The sequence below is a fragment of the Hordeum vulgare genome, chromosome 5H (assembly GCF_904849725.1).
Source record: "Hordeum vulgare subsp. vulgare chromosome 5H, MorexV3_pseudomolecules_assembly, whole genome shotgun sequence".
NCBI lineage: Eukaryota > Viridiplantae > Streptophyta > Magnoliopsida > Poales > Poaceae > Hordeum > Hordeum vulgare.
Window position 1 is genome coordinate 38,697,254 of NC_058522.1, and position 24,941 is coordinate 38,722,194.

The window sequence follows — 24,941 nt, forward strand, 5'->3', positions numbered from 1 at the left end:
CTTTTGCTAGCCTTCACTTGTACTAAGCGGAATACTGCTTGTGCATCCACTTCCATAAACCCAAAAAAATTCCATGAGAGTCCACCATACCTACCTATTTGCGGTATCTGCGTGCCGTTCCAAGTAAATTTGCATGTGCCACTCTCTAAACCTTCAAGAAATAATCTGTTTTGCATGCCCGAACTGCTCATGTGGTGACAGGGGGCTATTGGTATCTTCCATGCTAGGAGTGTTATCCTCGACATGTGTTTATTCACTGTCATTCACGAGAAAGGGGCCGGTAATTGGAATGCCCAGTTCCACGCTTAAATCGAAAACATAATTGTAAAACAAGACTCCCCCGGATTGATGTTAGTATGGACGGTACCCGAGGATTTGGCTAGCCGTGGAGTGTGATTGATTGGTGGTGGGGGAGTTAAAACTTTACTTTTCTGTTTGGCAACCGCCTATAGCATGAGTAGCATGGAAGATATTGATAACTCTTGGTCATTGCGTTGACAATGAAAGCATGCCACCCAAAATTATTATCTCTGTTTTCAAAGCTTGAGCTCTGGCGACTCTGCAAATCAATGCTTCCCTCTGCGAAGGGCCTGTCTATTTATTTTCCTGTCGAGTCATCCTCTTCTTATATAAGCACCAATTAGAGAGCACCTCTGTCATCTTAATGCTTTGCTTTTGATTGATATTGAGTATGAGTATGACTGGATCTTCGTTGCTATGAATTACAATGTTTAGTCAGCCCTTGATCTTTGAAAGTGCTCTCCATTTATGTTTTGCGGTCTCAGAAAGAGCTAGCGAGATACCACCTATTCATATTGCTTCATGCTTGTTTTGATTGAAGTGTTGGTATTTGAAACTCATTATTATTTGCTCGTTAGCTGATTATGCCATTGATATTAGTATACCGTGAGACCTTTGTGTCACTTGCTTACGTGGTTAACTTGTGATCTTGCTGAAATTCTGGTTATGAGTTAAACATAGTTGCAACAACAAGATCAAACAGAGTTTGTCAAAGTTTTTCTTTCTCTCTCTCTGTTTGTCAACTTTGTTGCTTGACGACAAGCAAGGTTTTAAGCTTGGGGGAGTTGATACATCTCCATCGTATCTACTTTTCCAAAATCTTTTGCCTTTGTTTTGGACTCTAATTTGCATGATTTGAATGTAACTAACCTGGACTGACGCTGTTTTCAGCAAAATTGCCTTGGTGTTGTTTTTATACAGTAATGGAAGTTCTCCAAACGTCCTGAAAATTTACGGAGATTATTTTTGGAAAATATGAAAAATACCTGCACAAAGAACCACCTGAGGGGGTGGGCGAGTGGGCCACAAGCCCTCTAGCCGCCACCCCCCTCCCTGGTGGCGGATGGCAAGCTTGTGGGGCCCACGTGTCTCTGCCGCCCCCAATCTCAGCTCTATAAGTTCACTTTCGTCCCAGAAAAAATAAAAAGAGAAGATTTCGTCGCGTTTGCGATACGGAGGCGCCGCCACAACCTGTTCTTCATCTGGAGGGCAGATCTGGAGTCCGTTTTGGGCTCCGGAGAGGGGAAATCGTCGCCATCATCATCATCAACCTTCTTCCCTCTCCAATTCTATGAAGCTCTTCGTCGTTCGTGAGTAATCTATTCATAGGCTTGCTGGGCGGTGCTGAGTAGGATGAGATCTATCATGTAATCGAGTTAGTTTTGACGGGGATTGATCCCTAGTATCCACTATGTTCTGAGATTGATGTTGCTACTACTTTGCCATGCTTAATGCTTGTCACTAGGGCCCGAGTGCCATGATTTCAGATCTGAAATTATTACGTTGTCACCAATATATATGTGTTTTAGATCCGATCTTGCAAGTTGTAGTTACCTACTATGTGTTATGACCCGGCAACCCTGGAGTGACAATAACCGGAACCACTCCCGGTGATGAACATAGTTTGAGGAGTTCATGTGTTCACCAAGTGCTAATGCGTTGGTCCGATTCTTTATTAAAAGGAGGACCTTAATATCCCATAGTTTCCTTTTAGACCCCGCTGCCACGGGAGGGATGGACAATTGATGTCATGCAAGTTCTTTTCCCTAAGCACATATGACGACACACGGAATGCATGCCTACATCACATTGACGAACGGGAGCTAGCCACATAGCTCTCCGTGTTATAATTATTGCATGACGAATATCATCCAAACAAATCACCGACCCATTGCCTACGAGTTTGTCCTACTGTTGTTGCTGCTGTTACTTGCTCTGCTGTTACTTGCTACTGTTGCTACTTGCTACTGATGTTACTTGTCTTGCTCTGCTGCTACTGTTGTTACTTGTTTTGCTCTGCTGCTGTTACTACTGTTTCTGCTGCTGTTACTTGCTACTGTTGCTACTTGCTACTGTTGTTACTTGTCTTGCTCTGCTGCTACTGTCGCTTGCTACTATTGCTAGTTGCTACTACTGTCACTACTGTTGTTCCTTGCCACTACTATTACTCGTTACACTGCTGCTACCTGCTACCATACTTTTTCTCGCGCCGTTGACGGGAAAGAATATTTTCCGTCCACGGGCAATTTCTGGCGCCATTGATACGACAGTTAGGAATAGTCTGCCATCAACAGATCGTTTCTGACACCGTTGTTATCATACTACTTTGCTTGCAGATACTAATCTTTCAGGTGTGGTTAAATCTGATAAATTCAGCTGCTAATGCTCGAGAGTATTCTCTCACCTCCTGTCTAGCGAATCAACAAATTTGGGTCGAATACTCTACCCTCGAAAACTGCTGCGATCCCACGCGCTGGTGGGCCGTCAACAACATTCTTCTAGTTTCGATTGCCGAAGAGTGCTAGCAGCATTCTTTTGGTGCCGTTGTAGGGGAAGGTCTGCTGTCACGGAGTCAATCATCAGTGAAGGTGAGAAAATAACGATATCCGCCACATGCCTCCACACTCATTGGACTGCACACATCAATATGTATGATTTCCAACAAGTCACTTGCACGCTCCATTGTTGCGGAGAACGGAGTCTTAGTCATCTCGCCCATGAGGCATGGATTGCACGTGTCAAGTGATTCGAAATCAAGTGACTCCAAAAGCCCATCAGCATGGAGTTTCCTCATGCGCTTTACACCAATATGACCTAAGCGGCAGTGCCACAAAAGGTGGCGCTATCATTGTTAACTCTACATATTTTGGTCTCAGTGTTATGTATATGTGTGTCATCACAATCAAGATTCAATATGAACAAACCCCTCAAATTGGGTGCATGACCATAAAAGATATTACTCATAAAAATAGGACAACCATTATTCTCTGACTTAAATGAGTATCGTCTCGCAATAAACAAGATCTGGATATAATGTTCATGCTTAACGCAGACACTAAATAACAATAATTTAAGTTCATAACTAATCCTGATGGTAACTAAAGTGAGACTGTGCCGACGGCAATTGCATCAACCTTGGAACCATTTCCCACGCGCATCATCACTTTATCCTTCGCCAGCCTTCGTTTATTCCGCAGTTCCTCCTTCGAGTTGCAAATATGAGCAAGAGAACCGGTATAAATACCCAGGCACTACTACGACAGTTGGTTAAGTACACATCAATAACATGTATATCACATATACCTGGTTTGGCGTTGGCCGCCTTCTTATCAGCCAAATACTTGGTGCAGTTGCGCTTTGCGTGACACATCCCCTCGAAATAATAGCACTCTATTTCTGGCTTAGGTCCAACCTTGGGTTTCTTTGTCGGATTGGCAACAGTTTTGCCGCTCTTCTTGGAGTTACCCTTCTTGCCTTTGCCGTTTCTCTTGAAACCAGTGGTCTTATTGACCATCAACACTTGATGTTCTTTCCGGAGTTCTGACTCTGCGACTTTCAGCATCGCGAATATCTCGTCGGGTGACTTGTTCATCCCTTGCATGTTATAGTTGAACACAAAGCTCTTATAGCTAGGTGGCAGTGATTGAAGAATTTTGTCAGTGATAGCCTCTTGCGGGAGTTCAATCCCAAGCTCAGCTAGATGGTTTGAGTACCCAGACATTTTGAGCACATGTTCACTGACAGACGAATTCTCCTCCATCTTGCAAGCATAGAATTTATCGGAGGTCTCATACCTCTCGACCCGGACGTTCTTCTGAAAGATAAACTTCAACTCGTGGAACATCTCAGATGCTTGATGACCCACAAGTATAGGGGATCAATCGTAGTCCTTTTGATAAGTAAGAGTGTCGAACCCAACGAGGAGCAGAAGGATCTGACAAGTGGTTTTCAGCAAGGAAATATCTGCAAGCACTGAAATTATCGGTGATAAGTGATTGTGTGGTGAGCACATTCGTAGCAAGCAACAAGTAACAAAAGTAGCAACGGTGCAGCAAGGTGGCCCAATCCCTTTTGTATCAAGGTACAAGCCTGGACAAAGTCTTATAGGAGGAAAAACGCTCCCGAGGACACACGGGAATTTCTGTCATGCTAGTTTCATCATGTTCATATGATTCGCGTTCGTTACTTTGATAGTTTGATATGTGGGTGGACCGGCGCTTGGGTACTTCCCTTACTTGGACAAGCATCCCACTTATGATTAACCCCTCTCGCAAGCATCCTCAACTACGAAAGAAGAATTAAGACAAAGTCTAACCATAGCATTAAACTAGTGGATCCAAATCAGCCCCTTACAAAGTAACGCATAAACTAGGGATTAAGCTTCTGTCACTCTAGCAACCCATCATCTACTTACTACTTCCCAATGCCTTCCTCTAGGTCCAAATAATGGTGAAGTGTTATGTAGTCGACGTTCACATAACACCACTAGAGGAAAAACAACATACAACATATCAAAATACCGAACGAATACCAAATTCACATGACTATTATTAGCATGACTTATCCCATGTCCTCAGGAACAAAAGCAACTACTCACAAAGCATAATCATAATCATGATCAGAGGTGTAATGAGTAGCATCAACGATCTGAACATAAACTCTTCCACCAAGTAATCCAACTAGCATCAACTACAAAGAGTAATCAACACTACTAGCAACCTTACAAGTACCAATCGGAGTCGCAAGACGGAGATTGGTTACAAGAGATGAACTAGGGTTTGGAGATGAGATGGTGCTGATGAAGATGTTGATGGTGACGAGTCCCCTCCGATGAGAGGAGTGTTGGTGATGACGATGGCGAAGATTTCCCCCTCCGAGAGGGAAGCTTCCCCGGCAGGATCGTCCAGCCGGAGCTCTAGATTGGTTATGCTCAAGTTCCGCCTCGTGGCGGCGGCGAAACCACGAAAAAGCTCCTGTCTGATTTTTTTCTGGACGAAACCCTCCATATAGCAAAAGAGGGGGGCCAGTGGGCTGCCCACAAGCCCCCATGGCGCGGCCTGGGGGGGTGGCTGCGCCGTGCAGGCTTGTGGGCACCCCCTGGTGCCCCTCCACCACTTCTTCAACCCACTATTTTTTATATATTGGGAAAAAAAATCTCCGTTGATTTTCACGGCGTTTGGAGTTGCGCAGAATAAGTATCTCAACTTTGCTCCACTTTCAGGCCAGAATTCCAGTTGCCGGTATTCTCCCTCTTTATGTAAACCTTGCAAAATAAGAGACAAAAGGCATAAGAATAGTACCGTGAAGTGAAATAACAGCCAAAGAAGTGATAAATATCAACATGAAAACATGATGCAAAATGGACGTATCAACTCCCCCAAGCTTAGACCTCGCTTGTCCTCAAGCGAAAGCCGAGCTCAATAAATATGTCCACATGTTTAGGGAGAGAGGTGTCGACAAAACAAGATACAAACATGCATGCATCATGATCATGATCAGAACAACAATACCAACATATAATCTCTCATGCTAAAGTGATAATTCCTTCACAAAGTAAAGCATGGATCAAGAACCTTACCGAGAAGTAACAACCGGTAGCCTTTAGTCATTGAAGCAATTGCAATTTATCACAACACCAGAAAGAGTCAAGTAAGAGCTTGTAAAGCAAATCCACATACTCAATCATTCTTTCGTTCTCTACAATTGCTACAACTCACGTGGTACTCATGAGATCAAAGTTTCAGCTCGACACAGAGAAAGATAGGGGCTCACAATTTTGCCTCCCAACTGCTTACCTCAAGGGTAATGTCAACAATAATAATTCATGAGTACTTACCTCCAAGTTGACATATGAATATAGATCTTTCCCAAGCATGTGACGGTAGCCAAGACAAAGGCAAAATAAGGAATTGGTGAAGATCACCATGACTCTTTCAAGGGTAAAAAGTAAAGGTACAAGATAGGCCCTTCGCAGAGGGAAGCAGAGGTTGTCATGCGCTTTTGAGGTTTGGATGCGTGTCCTCTTAGTGTGGAGGAATGTCACTTTATATTGCCTCCTGTGATAAAGAACTTTATTATGCAGTCTATCGCTTTTATGTCTTCCTCATCACAGGTTCGTATAAAGCTTATTTTCCACACACTAATAGATCATACATATTAGAGAGCAATTTTTATTGCTTGCACCGATGACAACTTACTTGAGGGATCTTATTCAATCCATAGGTAGGTATGGTGGACACTCATGGCAAAACTGGTTTGAAGGTTTATGGATGCACAAGTAGTATCTCTACTTGGTGCGGGAGGTTTGGCTAATATGAGGTGGAAGCAATCGTCACATGCTAAGGGATCTCTAATCATATAACACTGTTCAGAGCCAAGCAAACACAATTCATTACATTGTCTTCCTTGTCCAACATCTACTTCTAGGCATGCAATTGTTTCTTAGACCAATTCTTTCTAGACCTGTTGACAGTCTTTTGCAGAATCAGTTTAATCTCTCTATTACTTAGCTCTACTTGACCACTAGACTGAGGGTGATAGGGAGACGCAATTCTATGGTTGACATCGTACTTAGCAAGCGTTTTACGGAAAGCACCATGAATGAAGTGTGAACCACCGTCGGTCATTAAATATCTAGGGACTCCAAATCTAGGGAAGATAACTTCTTTCAGCATCTTGATAGAGGTGTTGTGATCAACACTACTAGTGGGGATAGCTTCTACCCACTTAGTGACGTAATCAACAGCAACTAAGATATGCGTATACCCGTTGGATTTTGGGAAAGGTCCCATATAATCAAAGCCCCAAACATCAAATGGTTCAATGACAAGTGAATAGTTCATAGGCATTTCCTGACGTTTGCTAATATTACCTATTCTTTGACATTCGTCACAAGACAAGACAAACTTACGGGCATCCTTGAAGAGAGTGGGCCAATAGAAACCTGATTGCAATACCTTGTGTGCCGTTCTATCTCCCGCATGGTGTCCTCCGTAGGCCTCGGAGTGACACTTCTTTAGGATATGTCCCTATTCATGTTCAGGTACACAACGTCTAATAACACCATCTACTCCTTCCTTATAAAGGTGAGGGTCATCCCAAAAGTAGTGTCTCAAGTCAAAGAAGAATTTCTTCTTTTGTTGGTACGTGAAACTAGGTGGTATGTATTTGGCAACGATATAGTTTGCATAATCAGCATACCACGGTGCACTACGTGAAGCATTGACGACATTCAATTGCTCATCGGGAAAGCTATCATCAATAGGTTGTGGGTCATCAAGAACGTTCTCCAACCTAGACAAGTTATATGCTACTGGGTTATCAGCACCCTTTCTGTCGACAACGTGCAAATCAAATTCTTGTAGTAAGAGAACCCATCTGATAAGTCTAGGTTTAGCGTCCTTCTTCTCCATGAGGTACTTAATAGCAGCATGACCAGTGTGAATAGTGACTTTGGAATCAACTATGTAAGACCTGAACTTTTCACATGCAAACACGACTGCTAAAAATTCCTTCTCCGTAGTGGCATAGTTTCTCTGGGCACTGTATAGAGTCTTAGTAGCGTAGTGAATAACATTCAACTTCTTATCGACTCTTTGCCTTAGAACAGCACCAACAGCATAATCACTAGCGTCACACATGATCTCAAAAGGTAAGTTCCAATCAGGTGGTTGAACAATAGGTGAAGTTATCAAAGCCCTCTTAAGTATTTCGAAGGCTTCCTCACAATCATCGTCAAAGACAAAAGGGATATCCTTTTGCAAGAGATTGGTAAGAGGCCTAGAAATCTTAGAGAAGTCTTTGATGAACCTTCTATAGAAACCAGCAGGACCAAGGAAACTTCTTATCCCTTTGATATCTGTGGGGTATGGCAATTTCTCGATTGCATCAACCTTAGCCTTATCGACTTCAATACCTCTTTCAAAAAAATTATGTCCCAAGACGATGCCTTCATTAACCATAAAGTGGCACTTCTCCCAATTCAAGACAAGATTGGTGTCTTTACATCTCTGCAAGACTCGATCAAGGTTGTTGAGGACATCATCAAAGGAAGACCGGTAAATGGAGAAGTCATCCATGAAAACCTCGACAATCTTTTCACAAAAGTCAGAGAATATAGCCATCATACATCTTTGAAAGGTGGCAGGTGCATTACATAAGCCAAAAAGCATACGTCTATAAGCAAAGGTACCGAAAGGGCAGGTGAAAGTGGTTTTCTCCTGATCAGATTGTGCAACTGGTATTTGGGAGAAACCAGAATAACCGTCTAGAAAGCAGAAGTGTGTGTGTTTGGACAGCTTTTCTAGCATTTGGTCGATAAAAGGCAAAGGGTAATGATCTTTCCTAGTGGTTTTATTCAATTTCCTAAAATTGATCACCATCCTATAGCCAGTGATAATCCTCTGTGGGATCAATTCATCCTTATCATTAGGGACAACGGTAATGCCTCGCTTCTTAGGAACGCAATGCACCGGACTCACCCAATCGCTATGAGCAACAGGATAAATGATACCTGCTTCCAGGAGCTTTAGTATTTCCTTTCTCACTACTTCTTTCATCTTAGGATTCAATCTCCTTTGATGATCAGCAACTGGTTTGAAGTCAGGATCAGTTTTAATCTTGTGTTGGCATAGAGTGGTACTAATGCCCTTAAGATCATCAAGAGTATATCCAATAGCAGCACGGTGCTTCCTCGGAGTTTTTAGTAACTTATGTTCTTCATGCTCTGAGAGGCTAGCACTAATAATAACAGGATATATCTCCTTTTCATCAAGATAGGCATACTTAAGAGTATCAGGCAACTGTTTAAGCTCGAACACAGGATCACCCTTTGGTGGGGGTGGATCCCCAAGCAGTTCAACTAGCAAGTTATTCTTAAGGATAGGATATTGTTCTAAGACAACTCTATCTATCTCATCCCTTTCATCCATATGCATATCATTTTTATGCTCAAGCAAGTATTGCTCTAAGGAATCAGTAGGAGGCACAGCAATAGAGGCTAAGGCAATAGTTTCATCCCTACTAGGCAACTCCTTTTCATGAGGTTGTCTACCAAACTTAGAGAAATTGAACTCATGTGACACACCTTCAAAGCCAACAGTGACAGTTTGCTTCTCACAATCAATATGAGCATTGACAGTATTGAGAAAGGGTCTACCAAATATGATGGGACAAAAGCTATCTTTTGCGGTAGAAAGAACGAGGAAATCCGTAGGATACTTCGTTTTACCACACAAGACTTCAACATCCCTAACAATTCCCATAGGGCAGATAGTATCTCTATTGACAAGCTGAATAGTGACATCTATAGGTTCTATCTCAACAGGTGCAATCTCATCTTTGACTTCATCATATAAGGATTGAGGTATTGCACTAACACTAGCACCCAAGTCACATAAGCCATGATAGCAATGATCTCCTATCTTAACAGAAACTACAGGCATGCCAACAACAGGCCTATGTTTGTCTCTAGCGTGAGGTTTAGCAATTCTAGTAGCATCTTCACAAAAGTGAATATTGTGTCCCTCAACTTCCTCAGACAGAATATCTTTGATAATAGCAATGCTAGGTTCAACTCTAGTTTGCTCAGGGGGTGTAGGTGTTCTAATATAGCCTCTACGTATCACAGTTGAAGCTTTAGAATGATCCTTTATCCTAACAGGGAAAGGAGGTTTCTCAATGTAAGCACTGGGAACAACAGGATCATTATAGGCAATGACTTTCTCTTCAACTGGAGTGGGTTTAACTACATTGACTTCTAAAGGGGGATGATATTTAAACCAATTCTCTTTGGGGAAATCAATATGAGCAGCAAAAGATTCACACAATGAAGCTACTATCTCAGAGTCAAGTCCATACTTAGCGCTAAAGTCACAAAAAGTATTTGCCTCAACAAAGGATTTGACGCAATCAAAAGTGAAATTCATACCCGAATCCTTACCTTCTTCAAGCTCCCAATCTTTAGAGTTGCGTCTAATTCTCTCTAATAAATTCCATTTGAAGTCAATATCTCTCTTCATAAAAGAACCGGTATAATAAGTGTCAAGCATGGTGCGATCATCATGAGAAAGCCGAGCATAGAAGTTCTGAATGATAATTTCTCTCGAGAGATCATGATTGGGGCATGAATATAGCATTGATTTAAGCCTCCCCCAAGCTTGAGCGATGCTTTCTCTGTCATGAGGCCAAAAATTGTAAATATAGTTTCGATCACGGTGTACTAAATGCATAGGATAAAACTTTTAATGAAATTCCAATTTCAACCGATTGTAGTCCCATGATCCAGTATCATCACATAGCCTATACCATGTCAACGCCTTATCCTTCAAAGATAAAGGAAAGACCTTATTCTTGACCTCATCCTCGGTCACACCTGCAAGCTTAAATAAACCACAAGCTTCATCTACATAGATCAGATGCAAGTCTATATGTGATATTCCATCTCCTGTAAAAGGATTAGCCAGCAGTTTCTCAAGCATACCCGAAGGAAATTCAAAGAAAATATTTTCAGTAGGTGCAGCAGGTTGAGGAGAAACCATTCGTGCTTCCGTTCGAGGTGAAGATACCCCGAACAAGCTCTCAAAGGATTAGTTTCCATAGTGACAAGTGACAATAAATTTCAGCACACTATATGAATGTTTCCTTACCAAGTTCCACTTACCAAAGGCGCTTCACTCCCCGGCAACGGCGCCAGAAAAGAGTCTTGATGACCCACAAGTATAGGGGATCAATCGTAGTCCTTTCGATAAGTAAGAGTGTCGAACCCAACGAGGAGCAGAAGGATCTGACAAGTGGTTTTCAGCAAGGAAATATCTGCAAGCACTGAAATTATCGGTGACACGTGATTGTGTGGTGAGAAGATTCATAGAAAGCAACAAGTAACAAAAGTAGCAACGGTGCAGCAAGGTGGTCCAATCTCTTTTGTAGCAAGGGACAAGCCTGGACAAAGTCTTATAGGAGGAAAAATGCTCCCGAGGACACACGGGAATTTCTGTCATGCTAGTTTCATCATGTTCATATGATTCGCGTTCGTTATTTTGATAGTTTGATATGTGGGTGGACCGGCGCTTGGGTACTGCCCTTACTTGGACAATCATCCCACTTATGATTAACGCAAGCATCCGCAACTACGAAAGAAGAATTAAGACAAAGTCTAACCATAGCATTAAACTAGTGGATCCAAATCAGCCCCTTACGAAGTAACGCATAAACTAGGGTTTAAGCTTCCGTCACTCTAGCAACCCATCATCTACTTACTACTTCCCAATGCCTTCCTCTAGGCCCAAATAATGGTGAAGTGTTATGTAGTCGACGTTCACATAACACCACTAGAGGAAAAACAACATACAACATATCAAATTACCGAACGAATACCAAATTACCGAACGAATACCAAATCCCACTTGAGATGGTGCTGATGAAGATGTTGATGGTGACGAGTCCCCTCCGATGAGAGGAGTGTTGGTGATGACGATGGCGACGATTTCCCCCTCCGGGAGGGAAGTTTCCCCCGCAGGATCGTCCTGCCGGAGCTCTAGATTGGTTCTTCTCAAGTTCCTCCTCGTGGCGGCGGCGAAACCACGAAAAAGATCCCGTCTGATTTTTTTTCTGGACGAAACACTCCATCTAGCAAAAGAGGGGGGCAGTGGGCCAGTGGGCTGCCCACAAGCCCCCATGGCGCGGCCTGGGGGTGGCCGCACCGTGCAGGCTTGTGGGCACCCCCGGGTGCTCCTCCGGCACTTCTTCGGCCCAGTATTTTTTATATATTGGGAAAAAATCTTTGTGGATTTTCACGGCGTTTGGAGTTGCGCAGAATAGGTATCTCAACTTTGCTCCACTTTCAGGACAGAATTCCAGTTGCCGGTATTCTCCCTCTTCATGTAAACCTTGCAAAATAAGAGAGAAAAGGCATAAGAATAGTATCGTGAAGTGAGATAATAGCCAAGGAAGCGATAAATATCAACATGAAAACATGATGCAAAATGGACGTATCAATGCTCCATGACGTTCATAGCATCGTTGAAGTCCCGGTTCCAAGCCATACAAGACTGCACATTGAACTACTGAGTAGTCCTCCTTATGTGATTGCCAAGCGTTCAGAACATCTTGGTCAGACGTAGCGGGTGGTTCATCTCCTAGCGCAGCATCAAGGACATAATTCTTTTTCCCAGCTTGTAGGATGAGCCTAAGATTACGAGCCAAGTCTACAAAGTTGCTACCATCATCTTTCAGCTTAGCTTTCTCTAGGAACGTATTGAAATTCAGGGTCGCTATTGCGTGAGCCATTGATCTACAACATAAAAAATTACAAAGTGGACTTAGACTATGTTCAAGACAATTAGAGTTTAACTAATCAAATTACTACTAAACTCCCACTCAAATAGACATCCCTCTAGTTACTTGAATGTGGCATGATCCAAATTCACTAACTCAAATCTAATCATCACGTGAGTTGAGCGTAGTTTCAGTGGTAAACATCTCTATGCTAATCATATCAACTATACGATTCATGCTTGACCTTTCGATCTCTCGTGTTCCGAGGCCATGTCTGCACATGCTAGACTCGTCAAGTTTAACCCGAGTGTTCCGCGTGTGCAACTGTTTTGCACCCGTTGTATGTGAACGTTGAGTCTATCACACCCGATCATCACGTGGTGTCTCGAAACGACGAACTGTCGCAACGGTGCACAGTCGGGGAGAACACAATTTTATCTTGAAATTTAGTGAGGGATCACCTTATAATGTTACCATCGTTCTAAGCAAGATAAGGTGCATAAAAGGGTTAACATCACATGCAATTCATAAGTGACATGATATGGCCATGATCTTGTGCTTCTTGATCTCCATCACCAAAGCAGCGGCATGATCTTCATCATCACTGGCGCCACACCATGATATCCATCATCATGATCTCCATCATCGTGCCTCCATCGAGGTTGTCGTGCTATCTATTCTATTACTACTAAAGCTACAACCTAGCAATATAGTAAACGCATCTGCAAACACAAATGTTAGTTTAAAGACAACCATATGGCTCCTGCCGGTTGCCGTAGCATCGCGTGTAAGTCGATATTAACTATTACAACATGATCATCTCATACATCCAATATATCACATCATGTCTTTGGCCATATCACATCACAAGCATACCTTGCAAAAACAAGTTAGATGTCCTCTAATTTGTTGTTGCATGTTTTACGTGGCTGCTATGGGTAACTAGTATGATCATTTCTTACTTACGCACAAACCACAACGGAGATGTGCAAATTTATATTTAACCTCTCTCCAAGGACCACCTCGGTCAAATCCAATTCAACTAAAGTTGAAGAAACACGCACCCGCCAGTCATGTTTATGCAACGAGTTGCATGTTAGTCGATGAAACCAGTCTCTCGTAAGCGTACGAGTAATGTTGGTCCGGGCCGCTCCAATCCAACAATACCGTTGAATCGAGAATAGACTAAGGAGGGCAGCAAATCGAACATCAACACCCACAAAAACTTTTCTGTTCTACTCGAGATTACATCTACGCATGAACCTAGCTCATGATGCCACTGTTGGGGAACGTTGCATGGGAAAGAAAAAATTTCCTACGCACACGAAGACCTATCATGGTGATTTTCATATACGAGAGGGAGATCCGATCCACATACCCCCTGTAGATCGCTAAGCGGGAAGCATTAAGAAACGCGGTTGATGTACTGGTACAACTTCCTGATTCAAATCACCGTCGTCCCACGATGCGTTCCAATCTAGCGCCGTACGGACGACACCTCCGCGTTCAGCACACAGACAGCTCGATGAGGATCTACGCCTTCTTGATACATCAAGAGAGACGGGGAAGTAGATGAGTTCTCCGGCAGCGTGAGGGTGCGCCGGTGATGGTGATGATCTTTTCCTGCAAGGTTCCGCCCGAGCTCCGCAGAAAACCGATCTAGAGAAAGAACTACGAAGTAGAGGTTTGAGTTGCACGTGGCAAAATTATGTCTCAAAAACCCTAAAACCTCTAGTATATATAGGAGTAGGGGAGGGGCTAGCCTTGGGGCTCAATAGAGACCCAAGGGCATGGGCCGAAAGGAGGAGGAGGAGTCCAACTCCAATTCGGGTTGGGGAAGGAGGAGTCCTCCTCTTCCTTCCCACCTCCTTTTTTTCTTTTGGTTTTCTTTTCCTAGCGCCATAGCCCACTTGGGTTGGCCTCACCATCCCACTAAGGGCTGGTGGGCCACCATTGGAATATTGGGCGCACTCCCGGTTGGGTGGGCCCCTCCCGGTGAAAACCCGCAATCCATTCGTCACTCCCGATACAGTGATGGTAATGCCCGAAATCTTTCCGGAGACCAAACGAAACCATCCTATATATCAATCTTCGTTTCCGGACCATTCCGGAAACCCTCGTGACGTCCGTGATCTCATCCAGGACTCCGAACAACCTTCGGTCACCAACACCTATAACTCAACTATACCAAAACGTGACCAAACCTTAAGTGTGTAGACCGCGCGGGTTCGAGAACTATGCAAACATGACCTGAGACACTCCCCGGCCAATATCCAATAGAGGGACCTGGATGTCCATATTGAATCCTACGTATCTACGAAGATCTTATCGGTTGAACCTCTGTGCCAAGGATTCATATAATCCCGTATACCATTCCCTTTGTCCTTCGGTATGTTACTTACCCGAGTTGATCGTCGGTATCCTATATCTATTTCAATCTCGTTACCGGCAAGTCTCTTTACTCGCCTGTGTGAAGGGGCAGCAGTTTGACGAATTAAACAGCGGGACCTACTATACGGCGCTACACGCGGCCGTTTGGGCTCCAGACGCGTGCAGCGCCTTGTTATGGGCCGGCCCATCAAACATTGCTTGGCGCCCTTGGTAGGGTGTAAAAAAAGTTCATTAATTTTTGAAAAATAAAGTTCACGGATTTTGCAAAAAAAAATCTTCAAAATGGAAAAAATGTTCATATATTTTGAGAAAAATCATAATCAAAATTTTAAAATGTTTATCACATTTGATAAAGTGTCATCAATTTTTATAAAAAATTCAATGCTTTTCAAAAACGTTCATCAAATTAGAAAAAAAAGTTAATCGGTTTTCGAAAAAAGTTCACCAAATTAAAAAGAGCTCATCGAATTTGAATTTTTTTTTCACCAAATTAAAAAGAGCTCATCGAATTTGAAAAAAAGTTCATCAATTTGAAAAAAAGTTCATTGAGTTTTATAAAAAGTTCACCAATTTTAAATAAAATTCATCGACTTTTTAAAAACGTCCACGAATTTGAAATAAATGTTCATCGTATTTTAAAAAAATTCACAAGTTTGGAAAAAAGTTCATCGATTTTGAAATTAATTTGATCAATTTTCATAAAAGTTCATGAATTTAAAAATGTTCATAAGTTATGAAGGAAATTGACAAATTTGCAAAAAACCCATGAATATTGAAAAATTATTGAATTCAAAAAAGTTCATCGAATTTGAGAAAAATCATCTAACTTTTAAAAGTTCATCATTTACAAAGAAAGATACACGAATTTAAATGAAAATCCATGCATTTAAACAAGACATATTTAAAGAACGAACGGAAGAAGGAAATAAAAGTATTCAGCTAAAGCAATTTGCACTAGTAGGCTGATGATGTGATGGTTCCATGAGAGGACTCGCAGCGAAATGGTCTCATGTTCGAATTCTCTGCATGCACAATTTTTGCTATACCTGAAAAGAGAAAATAAATGGGCCAGCCCAGCAGAGGTGCTGCATGCGCCGGTTAGCAAAAATTGGCTATAATCGGCGCCTGTGGTGCTAAACAGGAATCGCCTTGAACGGCAAATAGGCTTTTCCATTTGACCGGGTTTCTTTGTTTTCTCTATAAGCCCGTTATCTTGTTGCAGGGAGGATGGGCTGGGCCCTTTTTTCAGTTTGTTTGTTTACTGGAAGGATTTGGATGTCGATCTCCAATCCATTAACCCCCCCCCCCACCCTCCAAAAAAAACAGTGAAGGCTCCTTGTGAAATCTTGGTTCCTTTACTAGAGCAATGTCACGAGTGTTGTCGCAGAACAGAGTTATTGGATTTAGTGCGCTCGGCACAACTCCAAGATCCGTCATGAACTGTTTCATCCACACCGGAACAAAATTCGAATTTTATAAATATAATTAGCAAATTTAAAAACTAAGTTTTCCAAAATGAAAAAAAACTGGTTTCCAAAACCGGAGGCGTTGGAATAATTAAACGGTCTGCCGGTTGCGTTGTTGCTCAGTCACTCGTCTGTGTGAAGGGGCAGCAGTTTGACGAATTAAACGACGGGACCTGCTATACGGCGCTACACGCGGCTATTGTGGCTCCTGGCGCCTGCAGCGCCTTGTTATCGGCCGGCCCATAAAAAATTGCTTGGCGCCCTTGGCAGGCTGTAAAAAAAGTTCATTGATTTTCGAAAAATAAAGTTCACGGATTTTGCAAAAACAAATTCTTCAAAATGGAAAAAATGTTCATATATTTTGAGAAAAATCATAATCAAAATTTTAAAATGTTTATCACATTTGATAAAGTGTCATCAATTTTTATAAAAAGTTCAATGCTTTTGAAAAACGTTCATCAAATTAGAAAAAAAAGTTAATCGGTTTTCGAAAAAAGTTCATTGAATTTCAAAAAAGTTCATCGAATTCGAAAAAAATTAATCACATTTTTAAAAAAGTTCATCAAATTAAACAAGAGTTCATCGAATTTGAAAAAAAGGTTCATCAATTTGAAAAACAATTCATTGAATTTTATAAAAAGTTCACCAATTTTGATAAAATTCATCGACTTTTTAAAAACGTCCAACAATTTGAAATAAATGTTCATCGTATTTTAAAAAATGTTCAAAAATTTGGAAAAAAGTTCATCAATTTTGAAATTAATTTTATCAATTTTCATAAAAGTTCATGAATTTAAAAATGTTCATAAATTATGAAGAAAATTGACGAATTTGCAAAAAATCCATGAATATTGAAAATTTTATTGAATTCAAAAAAGTTCATCGAATTTGAGAAAAATCATCTAACTTTTAAAAGTTCATCAATTTACAAAGAAAGACACCCGAATTTAAATGAAAATCCATGCATTTAAACAAGACATATTTAAAGAACGAACGGAAGAAGGAAATAAAAGTATTCAGCTAAAGCAATTTGCACTAGTAGGCTGATGATGTGATGGTTCCATGAGAGGACTCGCAGCGAAATGGTCTCATGTTCGAATTCTCTGCATGCACAATTTTTGCTATACCTGAAAAGAGAAAATAAATGGGCCGGCCCAGCAGGGGTGCTGCATGCGCCGGTTAGCAAAAATTGGCTATAATCGGCGCCTGTGGTGCTAAACAGGAATCGCCTTGAACGGCAAATCGGCTTTTCCATTTGACCGGGTTTCTTTGTTTTCTCTATAAGCCCGTTATCTTGTTGCAGGGAGGATGGGTTGGGCCCTTTTTTTCAGTTTGTTTGTTTACTGGAGGGATTTGGATGTCGATCTCCAATCCATTAACACCCCCCCCCCACCCCCCAAAAAAAACAGTGAAGGCTCCTTTTGCTCAAAGAGAAAACAGTGGAGACTCATTTCCCTGAATTATCTTCTTTAATGTCAGCATGGCAACAGATGAATTATCTTCTTGTCACATGGAAACATTTTTGTAATGTCCACATGGCAAACAAATCATTATTAGATGGTAAAATTAGAATTATTTGGTTTTTAAGACATGGATTTTATTGGAAACGTTTCTAATAGTCATATGGGAAATTTTAGATTTTAAGTTTGGATCAAATTAACAATTATTGCATTTTTTTGGTCTCATGTCACTTGTTATATGTGACAATTCTGGTTGAAACTTGCCCCATGACAATTTTAGACATGACAAATGACATGGTGATATCTTTTTTTTGTCTTTCTAACCATGGAAATTTGTAGGTCTTTTTGTAATGCTCCCATTACAAGCTTTAGGAATTTTCTACCTTATTCATGAAACTATTGGGAATGTTCCTACTTTGTTACATGTCAATTTTAGATTAGTACTTTTTATTTTTCTAAAAAATTTTGTTTTCGACACATTACATTTTTTGTTAAATCTTGATATGTAATGGAAACAAAAAAAAATTCTAAGTAAAGTATACACACATATCGCCACCCCCCCCCCCCCCAAACACACAATCCCATAATTGTTGGTTTGCTTTTTCTAAGTAAAGTTGTTTCTACAAATGGAAAATTTAGAAATAATTCTCTTTTTCTCACACGGTAATTTCATATCTTGTTTTGTTTTCTATACATGACAAATTTATATTTTTTGGTAATATCCACATGGCAAATTTAAGAATCTTTCAAACTTGTCACATGAATTTTTTTACACTTTTTGTAATGTCCACATGGCAAAAAGAATCATGGTTGGATAGGAAAATTTGGATTATTTGGTGTATATAAGACATGACAAAAAAATTGTATTGTTTTCTAACAGTCATATGACAAATTTTAGATTATGTTTTGCCTTTTCTAAGAAATGTTGTTTCTACACATGCAAATATAGAAAATAATTATCCTTTCTCACATGGCAAAGCCATATCATCTTTAATCATGGCAAAACACTTTTTTTCCTTAATGTACGCTTGGAAATTTATGAATTTTCAAACTTTTCCCATGGCAACATTTTGGTAATGTTCACATGGCGAAAAAATCATGATTGGATGGTAAAATTTGAATTATTTGGTTTATAAGGCATGTCAATTTTCTAGAAATGTTTCTAGTAGTCACATGTCAAATTTTAGATTTTGACATTATAGCAACTTAAAAATCATTGCATGATTTTTTGTCTCATGTCACTTGTTATATGTTAAAATTCTGATTGAAACTTCTGATGTGACAATTCTAGACATGAGAAATCACATGGAAAAATCATTTTTTTTCTTTCTAAACATGAAAGTTTTTAGGTCTTTTTGTAATGATCCTTCTAAAAGCACTAGAAAATTTCTACCTTATTAATGACAATTTTGGCAATGTTTCTACTTTGTCACACGTCAATTTTAGATTGTTGTTTTTTGCATTTTCCTAAGTAAAATTGTTTTCTACACATTACAATTTTTGTATGCCAAACATATTGTTTCGACCATGGCAAATTTCTTTATACACACCATGGAAAATTTCATTGCGCACAACACTATTTTTTTTTATTTTGAGCATAACCATGGTAAGTTGTTTTTGGACAATGACAAATTTGTTTTACACCATGGACTTTTTTTTTCAACAAACCACGTTAGACAAATTTGAGTAGCATGGCAATTTATTTTGAACATATCATGGCAAACTTGTTGGCCATAACACCATGCAATTTATCTTGCCATTATCTTATGAAACAAGTTCTTTTTAGTAAATCTTGCTATGTAATGGCAACAAACAGTTTTCAAATTTATAATGCTATTTTAAGAAACAATCCCCCCTTTAATTTGCCATATGACAATTTTTTCTAAATCTTGCCATGATTTATTAGTAAAAACAACTTTTGTTTATGACCATCCTAATTTTTATAATTTTTCCATGAGCTAGATAAGCATTTCCTTCTATTTAAAGTTGCCACCGGAGACCGGACTATTCTTGTTGTTTACAAATTAGACCTTGGTATTTCTTACTGCAGATACCTTGACATAATTATTGAATGTACTTTGGTAAAACTTTAAATTAGAGGACAACATTTTATAAATTAGAGCTTGGTATAGAGTATAGCATGGTAATTTTTATTTTTAGGGCGTCATAATTGTAAATTTTTGTTTTCTATGCCTTTCATGTATGAAGAGTGTTTTTTTATTTTCTGTTGATGACATTTTTTGTGTGCCTACCACGCTTTACATGGGACCTGCTTTCTGTGTGTGTGTGGGGGGGGGGGGGGGGGGATGCGGCGCAAACACCAACGAACGTTCAAAGGGAACTAGGATGGTTCGCTCGATCAAACCTCTTAGGACAAACAAATCGTTTGTTCCGGTCCCTAACATATGTGACGTCAAGTCTAATTGGTGTCCTACTACAATAATAAGTATTTTATAACTATAGAATAATCAGTTGAAGATCAGATCGTAGTTGCAAAGCTTGAAGATTGATGAAAATGTCACCTTATACTAAAAGAATGATCTGCATAAGAACATCTCCAATAGATGATGCAAATTTTGGAGATGTAAAAGTTTACATCTTCATAGAAATCATTTTTGCAGCTCCACAAAAGTCTCAACTCCAACAGATGATGTATTTTGGAGATGTAAAAGAACAATTCCAACATATGATGCAAATGGGGCGGCGGCGAGCGAACGGGGTGGCAATGGCGGCGCGGGGTCCGGGCGGAGAGGGGCGGCGATGGGAGTGGGACAACGATGGGGCTGGGAGGCGGACGAATGGGGTCGGGGCGATCGAAGGGGGTCGGGGCGGAGCGACGGAGGACTAATCTGAGCCGTAGGACGGCGGGCAGCGGGTGTTGAGGTGCGGAATCGGTGACAGAGGGAGGAGGGTCAGGCGGAGGTGGATCCGCGGCGGGCCGATGGCCATACGGGGTTGGGGCGGAGCTGAGCGACGACGGCCCGATCGTAGCTGTATGATGGGGGGCGAAATCGGCGATGGGTGTGAGGCTTAGGTGGATCCGCGGCGGGGCAGCGGCGGCGGGCGGCGGTGCGGCAAAGGCTGAGCGGGAGGAGGAAGATTGGGCGCGTGGAAGTGGAATGAACGGCCGTTGGCGGTTGGCGGTTGGCAGGAGACTGGTGGTTTTACATCTTCTGCATTCGGAGATGTAAATTTGCAGCTCGAAATGGTATAGTAGTTTATATCTTCGAAAGTCGGAGATATAATTTCTTTGCATCTACATCATCTATTGAAGACAGTTTTTTTGCCTCTGAAAATACAAAAGTTAAGTATTTTTGCATCTGCATTGTCTATTAAAGATGCTCTAATAAGATAGAAAAGCGCCAGACGTGTGTTTGATCTATGATAGGTTGGATGTACCACTGCCTTATACTTGCCATCGAACAACTGTTTGGTTCTCGTGCTTCTTAATACTTATTCAATAAATATTTTTCAACTATAGGAGTATAACATATAGGCATATAATATGTACTTTTAGTTTTTGTATTAATTAAAATATAAACTTTTCATACAATGAAATCTCATTTAAATATACCGCAACCGATTGCCACAACAAGCGTGGGAGAGGTATCATTCGATTTGACAATTCTTGAGATACATACATACAGAGGAGCAAATTACAGTCCCTATTCGTCGAGCTAGCTACTAGTTAGCTACTCTACTTAGTACATGATACCACTGTAGGCTGAAAGAGGCAGGTTGAGCTAATCGTCCTTGTCTCCACCGTCGCTGATCAGATCATCGTCATTGCCGATGTCGTCGAGCACATCGAACAAATCTTTTGCTATCACGTCGTCTCCTCGCTCGTCAACCACCAAATCATCCAGTGATGCGAGATGGATAAATGAGAAACAAGTGATGCCAGATACTGTTCAGTAAATAAATTTTCAGTGAGTTTTCTCAACAAGTGATAAATGCACTCAAAAGTTTACTGAGAAAATGCAGATGCTATTCACTTGTTACTGAAAGTTTTCTGGAGTGATCAACGATAAAGGCACTGAAAGGTTTACTCACATGCTACTCACTTGTTACTGAATATTCAAGTTTACTGAATTTTTACAAAAAATTCAGTTAGCAGTGAGCAGTAGCACGGCCAAATACTCAACCAAATGCTGTTTTGATAAAAACAAGGGAGGTTAGTGTACTCATTCTACCAAACTAAAGCAGTTTTTTGCTTTTTGTCAGATGGAGACTCTGCTGGACATATGTGAAATGTGGGTGTGGCAAAAACTAACCACTGAACATACTAACAGAACAGAGTATGCATGGTTCCAAAAGAAAAGAAAATAACATATGAACAGTAAGCAAAATGTTATGGCTGAAATTGAAAAATCAGTCAGCAAAGTGTACAAATATTACTTTGTACAATACAGTGTCTAGAACCACTGCAATAATTCAGATAAACAAAGCACTGTTAATTTGCAAAGTTTACAAAACCTGTTAATTTGCAAAGTTAAAATTCAGTTCATTTGCAAAGGTCAGTTTGCATTGCAAAATTCAGAGTTGGAATAACCTGTCTCTAAAGTCAGACCTGGAATAAATAGCAATTTGAATAAATGGGCAATACATTTGTCTTTCAATGATCATGACAACCCACTCAGATTTAGAAGTTATACTAGTAACTTAGCAGAAATAGTTTAAAACAATAAAAAAGAAATAAAAATAGTGACTTAGAATTGATAGTGACTAATGTAAAGCATAAGTAAATGCAAGCTGAATCAAACTGAATTCAGTACATTGCTTCTTGTAGTTTAAACTAAGCATGCTGGAATATTTCTTTATTTTCAGTTGAACTAAGTTTATACAAAAACTTCATGATTATACAGATTTTAGACACATTTTTGTTTATACAGAAACTTCATGAAGTTTATACAGTTGTCATTGTGGAGTTAAAAAAATTGTCATTCTCATACTCGTTTATACAGTTAATACAGTACATATGACAAGTGTCAATACACCATTTGATGATAACAGCAGGCTTGCTGTGAACATACATGAGCCATAACACAGCGAAGACAGAGCATGACACGGCCATACATGAGCCATACTGCAATTATTTACTGCAAAAAAATTAAGCATCAGCCGTACGGGAAACAAAGGTAGTATCATTAGCTTGACCATTTTCGAGATACGTACATACAGAGGAGCCAATTACAGTTTCTGTTACAAGGAGCAAAATTACAGAGGAGCAAATTAGCTACTACTCAGTACATGATACCATTGTAGGCCGAAAGAGGCAGGTTGAGCCAATCGTCCTTGTCTCCACCGTCACTGATCAGATCATCGCCATTGCTGATGTCGTCGAGCACATCGAACAAGTCTTGTGCTATCAAGTCGTCTCCTCGCTCGTCAACCACCAAGCCATCCAGTGACCTCGCATGCTCATGTTCGTGCTCATGTTGGCCTTCTTGTTCATCTTGGACGTGCAGTTCGCTGTTCTCTGGCAACTCTTCTGCGTCGGCATCAAACCAGCTCAACAGGTCGCTCATGTCGACCTCTTGCGGCTGCGACTCCAGCCTGCTGGCCAGCTCGTCTTCGCTAGCTTCTTCTTGGATCGTGCTCTGGTGGCCTCCTTGTTGGATGGTGCTCTGGTCAGCTGCCACTTCAAGATCGGTCTCCAATGACCTCGCGAAGTCGTCCATGTCCTTTGTCAGCGAGTGATTTGATTTACGAGTGTTCATCGTCGCGTGGTGCTGAGGCGGCGGCGCCGACAGGAAAGCCGGTGGGTGCGAAGACGGTCGCTTCATAGAGTTACACCCATCGATGGCTTGTCGAACTGCCGCGTTGACAGCCGACAGTGCTGCGGATGCGGGGACAGCAGCGCGGATCCGCTTGGGGCGCGGTGGCTCGGCGATGGGATGCGCCGGCCGCTTGGGCGCTTGCTGCGTGGACGTGGTGGTCACCGCGACGCGACGTTTATCAAGGGCACGCGGCACTGGCTTCTGGATCGTTGCTTCTTGCAGACGCGGCGGCGCTGGCTTGTGGAACACCTGCGGCTGCCTTGCTTCTTGCGGACGCGGCGGCGCTGGCCTCTGGATCACGTGCGATTGCCGTGGTTCTTGTGGTGGTCGAGGCGTTTGCTGCTGCACGGCCATCGTGGCATGTGCTCCGGCAACTCCACTTCCAGCAAGAAGACGATCCCCTGCTTCAGATTGCTGGAGCGTGACGGACCCCGGCTTCAAACCAGGCGAGACGTAGACCTTGCAGAGGACGCACTCCTCCCCGTCGACGACGGCGAACTGGTCCAGGCCGCAGATGTGGTATTCCTCCATCAACCAATCCGACTCTCTGCTCTCGTCCTTGTACGAGTAGCGAAGGTTCTCGCGGAAGCCGATCTTCTCGCCGGCGTTGTTCTCGATCACCTTCTTGCCGTTCGAAGTCCAGCCGCCGGCGCCGGCGGTGCGCGAGATCTTGTGGCCGCGCCCGGCTTTCTGCCGCTTGCACGTCGTGAAGAAGAAGCGCTCATGGGTTCCGGGAAGCCGAGGGAACGCTGCCGCGAGGTCCTTGGGCTCCGATCCGTAAACCCTCGCCTCGTGGATGAGGCCGGCTGTGTCCGGCAGCGGCTGGCCGAGGACCCGGCGCCGGAGGTAGAAGTCGACGGCGTCCTTGGGCGTAGGGTTGAACTTCATGCCGACGCGGAGCGCAGCGTGGGTGGCGGCGGCTGTGGCCATGGTAGGAGGTTGGTCGTAGAGCTAGCAGGAGCAGGTTGGTGGCTTTGGCCCCTGCTGGGTAAATTGCGTACTGTATTTATTTACAGATGCATGCATGGATCGCCTTCATCACGTAGTAGCTTGATCCGATTCGTGTACGGATTGGAGTCCGGCGCCATTCCGTAGCCTGGTTGTGTAGTTCGGTTTTTTTATACAAGCACCTAAATGCACATCATGTCATGATCCACGAAAAAAAAGGTCGATCTATTTGTATTGTAAATCTCGTGCAACTCATGTGTTCTGGTTAGGTCGTTCTGTTCTGTATTGCGCTTTGCTTCTTTCATCATGACCAATTGTTTAAC

The 24,941-nt window shown here is 41.8% G+C and overlaps 1 protein-coding gene across 1 annotated transcript; it reads right to left on the reverse strand.

Moving 5' to 3' along the window:
* Nucleotides 1–23,133: 23,133 nt before the first annotated feature.
* Nucleotides 23,134–24,600, reverse strand: LOC123399440. The gene is made up of 2 exons (XM_045093851.1): nt 23,905–24,600; nt 23,134–23,868 (listed from the first exon to the last, which is right to left on the reverse strand). Exons 1-2 carry the CDS (start codon nt 24,598–24,600, stop codon nt 23,134–23,136), a joined length of 1,431 nt encoding a protein of 476 aa, XP_044949786.1.
* Nucleotides 24,601–24,941: the final 341 nt, after the last annotated feature.

Bases quoted from the DNA above. Each gene is read 5' to 3' on its own strand.
- LOC123399440 (XM_045093851.1), bottom strand. From the start codon at position 24,600: ATGGCCACAGCCGCCGCCACCCACGCTGCGCTCCGCGTCGGCATGAAG. The intron at 23,869-23,904 runs GCGCCGCCGCGT...ACGATCCAGAAG, and splicing joins CGCAGGTGTTCCACAAGCCA to CCAGTGCCGCGTGCCCTTGA.